This window comes from Pangasianodon hypophthalmus, chromosome 30 (genome assembly GCF_027358585.1).
Source record: "Pangasianodon hypophthalmus isolate fPanHyp1 chromosome 30, fPanHyp1.pri, whole genome shotgun sequence".
NCBI lineage: Eukaryota > Metazoa > Chordata > Actinopteri > Siluriformes > Pangasiidae > Pangasianodon > Pangasianodon hypophthalmus.
The window spans coordinates 1,792,839-1,800,338 of NC_069739.1; the positions used below are offsets into that span (position 1 = coordinate 1,792,839).

The 7,500-nt window shown below is 43.3% G+C and overlaps 1 protein-coding gene across 1 annotated transcript in view; it reads left to right on the top strand.

Moving 5' to 3' along the window:
- The window catches only part of lama2 (laminin, alpha 2), a 139,339-nt gene that overhangs the window by 84,150 nt on the left and 47,689 nt on the right, over nt 1-7,500 (top strand). Inside the window, 7 exon segments of the mRNA XM_053231698.1 lie at nt 2,189-2,366; nt 3,436-3,572; nt 4,382-4,618; nt 4,815-4,958; nt 6,405-6,581; nt 6,903-7,088; nt 7,372-7,490. Coding sequence (XP_053087673.1) covers nt 2,189-2,366; nt 3,436-3,572; nt 4,382-4,618; nt 4,815-4,958; nt 6,405-6,581; nt 6,903-7,088; nt 7,372-7,490 — 1,178 coding nt within the window.

Consider the following 7,500-nt stretch of genomic DNA (forward strand, 5'->3'; position numbering starts at 1 on the left):
CGAGCGTTCTGATTGGCTGCGGCCCCAACGGTGCACCTGCTCATGGCAGACGGGCGACTGTTAATCAGAGAGAGAGAGAGGGAGAGAGAGAGAGAAGATACAATAAAACAAAGAGAGAGAAGAAGAAGAGATGGACAAAAACAAGAAAGTGAGAGTGAGATAGGAAAAGAGAAAAGAGGCAAAAAGGTGGAGAAAGAAAGACAATAATAGGGAAGAGAAAAAGAGAGATGAAAAGGATGAAAACAGACAGATATACAAGAGATAGAAATAGATGAGAGGAGGAGATGAATAAGAGAGAAACCAAGAGAGGGATAATGAGAGACAGAGGAGAAAAAAAACAAGAGAGAAGTGAAGAGATAAAAGAGACCGACAGAATAACAAGAGAGGGAAAGAAGGAAAAAGACAGAGAGAGGCAACAAATGGAGGTTAAATGAGGGCAGGTCGATTATGTGGGATGTGATCATGTGACCTGTGTGGGATGTGATCATGTGACCTGTGTGGGATGTAATCATGTGACTTGTGTGGGATGTGATCATGTGACTTGTGCGAGATGTGATCATGTAGCATGTGTGGGATGTGATCATGTGACCTGTGCGAGATGTGATCATGTGACCTGTGTGGGATGTGATCATGTAGCATGTCTGTGACCTGTGTGGGATGTGATCATGTGACTTGTGTGGGATGTGATCATGTAGCATGTGTGAGATGTGATCATGTGACCTGTGCGAGATGTGTTCATGTGACGTGTGTGGGATGTGATCATGTGACGTGTGTGGGATGTGATCATGTGACGTGTGTGGGATGTGATCATGTGACGTGTGTGGGATGTGATCATGTGACCTGTGTGGGATGTGATCATGTGACCTGTGTGGGATGTGATCATGTGACGTGTGTGGGATGTGATCATGTGACGTGTGTAGGATGTGATCATGTGACGTGTGTGGGATGTAATCATGTGACTTGTGTGGGATGTAATCATGTGACGTGTGTGGGATGTGATCATGTGACGTGTGTGGGATGTAATCATGTGACCTGTGTGGGATGTGATCATGTGACTTGTGTGGGATGTGATCATGTAGCATGTGTGACCTGTGTGGGATGTAATCATGTGACCTGTGTGGGATGTGATCATGTGACGTCTGTGGGATGTGATCATGTGACGTGTGTGGGATGTGATCATGTGACGTGTGTGGGATGTAATCATGTGACCTGTGTGGGATGTGATCATGTGACCTGTGTGGGATGTAATCATGTGACCTGTGTGGGATGTGATCATGTGACGTGTGTGGGATGTGATCATGTGACCTGTGTGGGATGTGATCATGTGACGTGTGTGGGATGTGATCATGTGACTTGTGTGGGATGTGATCATGTGACTTGTGTGGGATGTGATCATGTGACCTGTGTGGGATGTGATCATGTGACGTGTGTGGGATGTGATCATGTGACTTGTGTGGGATGTGATCATGTGACGTGTGTGGGATGTGATCATGTGACGTGTGTGGGATGTGATCATGTGACGTGTGTGGGATGTGATCATGTGACGTGTGTGGGATGTGATCATGTGACATGTGTGGGATGTAATCATGTGACTTGTGTGGGATGTGATCATGTAGCATGTGTGACCTGTGTGGGATGTAATCATGTAGCATGTGTGACCTGTGTGGGATGTGATCATGTGACCTGTGTGGGATGTGATCACTGCGTTGTGGTGGTTTGCCGTGGTTCTCTACATTAACTCAACAACACACCCATATTCTTCTATACAGTGGGTTGCATAAGTATTCGCCCCCTTTGAACTTTTCTAAACTGTGTAGGAGGGAATTAGAGAAGCAACAAAGAGAAGAGGGGTAACTCTCAACATGCTACCACCACCATGCTTCACTGTGGGCATGGTGTTCTCAGCATAGTGCTTTGTGTCAAGCCCAAAAAGTTCAGTTGTGGTCTCATCTAACCGGAGAATGTTTTCCCACATGTTTACTTATGCAAGGCACTGTATGGAGTCAGGGATACGCCTTCCTTCTCCTGAAAAGAACAGAGCTTCTGGAAATGTCACTAAAAATATATTTTTCAGATGTATTCATGCTAACAGGTGTGCAACTGCTTTCAGGGGTTGCTGGCATGACTTCCTCCTTGTGAACCGTCTCTCACTTTTTCTGACTGTATGTGTGTGTGTGTGTGTTTACAGCCAGGGACACATGTGCAGGCAGGTAGTGGGTGTGTCCCATGTCACTGTAACTCGTTCGGCTCTAAATCGTTCGACTGCAGTGAGAGCGGTCAGTGCCGCTGTCAGCCCGGAGTCACGGGACAGAAGTGTGACCGCTGTGCTCCCGGACACTTCAACTTCCAGGAGGGAGGGTGCACACGTAAGACCCCTGACCTTTCACCTTTCCCCTTTCAGGAACTTTTACAGAACTGGCTGAAAGTGGACATGGACACACCTGATTCGAATGCTCACCTTAAGTCTTACATGTACTCAAAGACACACCAACATTTACATATACACACTCAAAGACACTCATGTTTCCATATATGGAATCAACAGCACAATCACATTTCCATATATGGACTCAAAGACACACCCACATTTTGATGAACCATTCTATTAAAAGACTAAATGACGCACCGTAATTCCCATATATGGACTCAAAGACACACCCACATTTCTGTATATATCATGGGTGTACACACACCTTTCCATATATAGACTCAACAACATTCTTACATTTCTGTATAAAGATGAAAGGCAAACTTTTGTTTCCATATATGGACTTAAAGCCATGTCCACATTTCTATATGTAACATCAGTGTTCCACAGACCTTTCCATATATGGACACAACGACGCACTGACATGCAAATGTGAACTGAAAAAGGCAGACATTCCATATATGGACTCAAACACACTCCACATTTCCATATATGGACTCAAAGTCACATAATTGACTCAAAAAAAAAAACTCCCACCTTTTGATTAACTTCCTGACTCCCACTATTCCATTAATAGGCTAAACAACACACCCTTATTCCCATATATGGACATAATGGCACGCTGCCACTTCATCACACCACCCTGTCGTTGATTATTTTATCATAACAGCATGACACGGTGTGTTTAAAGCGTCTCCTTGAAAAAGAAAAAGCAAAAAACAAATAGCACAGTTTTCTGGAAAATATACACAGTGTGTTACAGGTGTCAGAAAAATGTGGCTCAGGGTTACATCAGTTTAAATATGTGTTGCACATTATTACACACACACACACACACACACACACAGGGCTGAGGCGAATGATGGATGATGGAGGGACTGAGATAATGAGTCAAAGTGTGAAAGTGCAGCCTGTGACATTTGCACACACCTGAGTGTATCATTAATCTCTCTCTGTCTCACTGTCTGTCTCTCTCTCTCTTTCTGTCTCACTCTCTTGTCTCTCAGCGTGTGAGTGTTCTCATGTGGGGAATAACTGTGACCCGGGCACAGGTCGCTGTCTCTGTCCTCCCAACACGGTGGGAGATCGATGTGAGAAATGTGCCGCAAATCACTGGGGTCACGACATCGCCACCGGCTGCAAGGTACCACTTCCTGTTTCTTCCTGTCTCTCTTCCTGTCTCTTCCTGTCACTTCCTGTTTCTTCCTGTCACTTCCTGTCTCTTCCTGTTTCTTCCTGTCTCTTCCTGTCACTTCTTGTCTCTTCCTGTCTCTTCTTGTCTCCTCCTGTCACTTCCTGTTTCTTCTTGTCTCCTCCTGTCACTTCCTGTTTCTTCCTGTCTCTCTTCCTGTCTCTTCCTATCACTTCCTGTATCTTCGTGTTTCTTCTTGTCACTTCTTGTCTCTTCCTGTTTCTTCCTGTCACTTCCTGTCTCTTCCTGTCACTTCCTGTATCTTTGTGTTTCTTCCTGTCTCTTCTTGTCACTTCTTGTCTCTTCCTGTCTCCTCCTGTCACTTCCTGTTTCTTCCTGTCTCCTCCTGTCACTTCCTCTCAGCATCTGTCTCCAATTTTCTCTTCTGCTCAGCACTCAGCTCAGAGTGATGCTAAACTGGAAACCCCGAACTTAAAGGGGCTTTGTGGACATTTTATTTTTAGACAAACTTTTCCTTTAAGATGTGAATGTGAAATACCTGTGAGTGACATTTTCTTTAGTTTAATTATATTAAAACACTCCCTGTCTCACTCTCTCTTTCTTTCTCTCTGTCTCACTCTCTCTCTGTATCTCTCTCTCTGTATCTCTGTCTGTCTCTCTCTGTCTCTCTTTCTTGCTCCCCCTCTATTTGTCTGTCTCTTTCTTTATGTCTCTCTCTCTCTCTCTCTCTCTTTCTTTCTCTTGCTCTCTCTCTCTCTCTCTCTCTCACACCACCTCTCTCTCTCTCTCTCTCTCTGCAGGCGTGTGGATGTAACGTGATGGGCGCGGTCACTCAGCAGTGTAACGTGAACACAGGATGTTGTTTTTGTCGGGATCAGTTTACGGGTGAGAAGTGTAACGAGTGTAAGCTCGGCTACAGGAACTTCCCGCACTGCGTTTCCTGTGACTGCTCGCTCTCCGGCTCCAACACTGAAACCTGCGACGCTGAAGCGGGTGTGTGTGCGTGTGCTGAGAGGACCGGACAGTGCTCCTGCAAGGTAACCATGTCATTTCCTCCGTTTCCTGAAGTTCTTCTACAGTTTAGTTCAAGCCTTGATTTAATTTTGATTTTATTCCCACCAATCAGATGCCACAGGTTTGATTTTCTCCAATCAGAGGCCTCTGTTTGATTCAATAGTTCCTTCAGTTGCGTCTGTGTGTGTGTGTGTGTGTGTGTGTGTGTGTGTGTTACAGCTGAACGTGGAGGGTCTGAGGTGTGAGGTGTGTAAGGTCGGGACGTTCGGGCTCAGTGTGAGGAATCCACTTGGCTGCAGTCGCTGTTACTGCTTTGGCCTGAGCACGAGCTGCACCGAGGCCCAGGGACTGATCCGCATGAGGGTGAGAGACACACACACACACACACACACACCAAAGCCCAGGGTCTTTAATAACTGACTTTTAATCCATGTTTATGTCTGCGTGCATTTTACAGAAAAAAATTTAGAATTAATTCTAAATCGTTTAATGTCACAGAAATAGAAGAAATAAAGAAAGGCAGAGAGAAGGATTTACATTACAGAGCAAAAGGAAGAAAGAAAAAAAGGAAGAAAAACAAAAGGACAAAAGGAGACAGGAAAAAAGAGTGAGAGATAAAAGGAAATAAGGAGAGAGAGAGAGAGAGAGAGAGAGATATTATACCACTGTTTGTTTTTAATAAAGATTTTCTGTACGACTTCCTCAAATCTCCCATCAGCCCCTGCTACATCCACGGAGAGACACACTTCGGCGATTAACCTGAACCGGAACGACAGATTAAATAACATTTACAGCCCAAGAGTTAATCTGAGTTTGTTTGCCAGGGAATGGGGGGAATGGGGGGAAGGGGGAAGGGGGGGGGGGTTGGGGAGGGTGATGGAGGGAGCGAGAGGACGAGTGCAATCCTTCACTTCATCCTGCGGGAGAAAAGCGAGAGATTTTCTCTGAGTCACTGAGTCGTAAGATTGCATGTGGACTCGAGAGTTTACTTCGCTAATCACTTCGCTACATAAATACAGAGTAATCTGTGCTTCAGACAGAAATCTGGGTCAACAAGGGGTGGGGCTTAAGTTACATTTGATCAGCCAATCACAGAGTTGATTATATGACATCACCACTAGCCTTTCCTTTCACTTCTTGCACATCTTGCTCACTGCTTAGCATAATATACTTGCTATACAGTAGGCTAATGTTAGCATGTTGCTTTAATGAACTATCAGAAAGCTAGTTTCTAGCTTTATTTTCACTCCTGGCTTTAATTCATAAATTTAGTAGCTAGGCTAATGTTATCCTAGCTGCTAATAAACCTTACAGAGTTACCCTAACATTAGCTAGCTTGCACTTCTACTGCTTTTAATTACACAATGCAATAGTTACTGTAAATTTAGCATTAGATGATAGCTAGTTTAACACTAATTACCTTTCGCACCATTTTCCTGAAAGTTGAAGTTCATTTCTTAATTTAATAGCTAATTTTTGTTATAAATTTACTAGATTAGCAAAAATGCGATAACAGGAATGATTTGATGGATTCTAGCTACAGAAAGGTCAAAGTTATAAAATGTAATGTAATAATGAAAGAACTCTAACACATTTTAGGCTACCTGGCTAGAACATAACTAGCTTTCTATTTTTATCCATTTTGAATTTTTTTTACATCTCTTGGTGTTTGTAGACTCCCATTTTATTGTCGCTTGTGAATTTAAATCGAATGCTAATGGCAAAATAAAATAAATATAAATATCACAATTGTTTAATTCATTAAAGTATAAAAGTTAGCGCTGTGTTTATATTCTCGCTCTGTTGTAGCTGACTCTGATGCCGGAGCAGACGATGCTCCCCCTAGTGGACAAAGACAACACCAAGGAGATTACGTTTGGAGTAACGTTCCAGTATCCTGAAATCATCGCTAACGCTGAGGTGATTCGTCAGGAACTCGCCGAGCCGTACTACTGGAAGCTTCCCAAACAGTTCAGAGGCTCCATGGTAAGAGGCTGATGTTCAGAAATCAACTAAAACAAAAATATTTGTTTAGAGTATTTGTTGTGTTTTTATTCTTTTCCGCTGGTTCCGCTGTAATAATATAGAGAACTGAGCTACCAGTGTCATGCAACATCTTTTTTTAAATGGATAACTATTTGCTTTCCTTTGTAGAAACATTCATTATGGTAAAAGTAGTTTTGCTTTTATGAATTGTGTCACTCCACTCCAGCTCCAAAAGTGTAAAACTTTCTTTAAACCTATTTAATTCATATTTTTGATTTAAAATGATTGATTAATTGGTTTTACTTTTTGATGTTTTTTTAGATAACTGCGTACGGAGGGAAACTGAAGTACACCATTTATTACGAAGCTCGTGATGAAACAGGCCACGCCTCCTACGAGCCACAGGTCATCATTAGGGGTGGAGCCAACAGGGACAGAGTCATGATACGCCACATGGTGGAGCCACAGATTGGTCAGCTGACTCGTCACGAGATTGACATGACAGAGGTGAGCCAATCACAGTGCAGAACCAAAGCTCCGCCCACTACAGCAATGAGCGATTAGATAACAACAACTTTCACACAACAATATTAAGAAGATGGAGGAGTCAGTCACACTGGAGAACTGAAGCGCCACCTGTTAGAGGAGTACCTGCTGCTAACATGCGTGATGCACGCATAAAAAAATGAAAAAAAAAAAAAATGAAACTATGTGTTGTTGTTGTTGTTGTTGTTGTTCGTTGTTGTTGTTATTGTGGTTCCTGTTTTCATTAATGTTGTTTGTTGTATAGCACGAGTGGAAGCACCAGGACAACAAGCCGATGAGCCGAGAGGATTTTATGGATGTTCTGTTCTATGTTGATTATGTTTTCATCAGAGCCTCACATGGCAATGTCATGAGACAAAGCAGGTGAGTAACC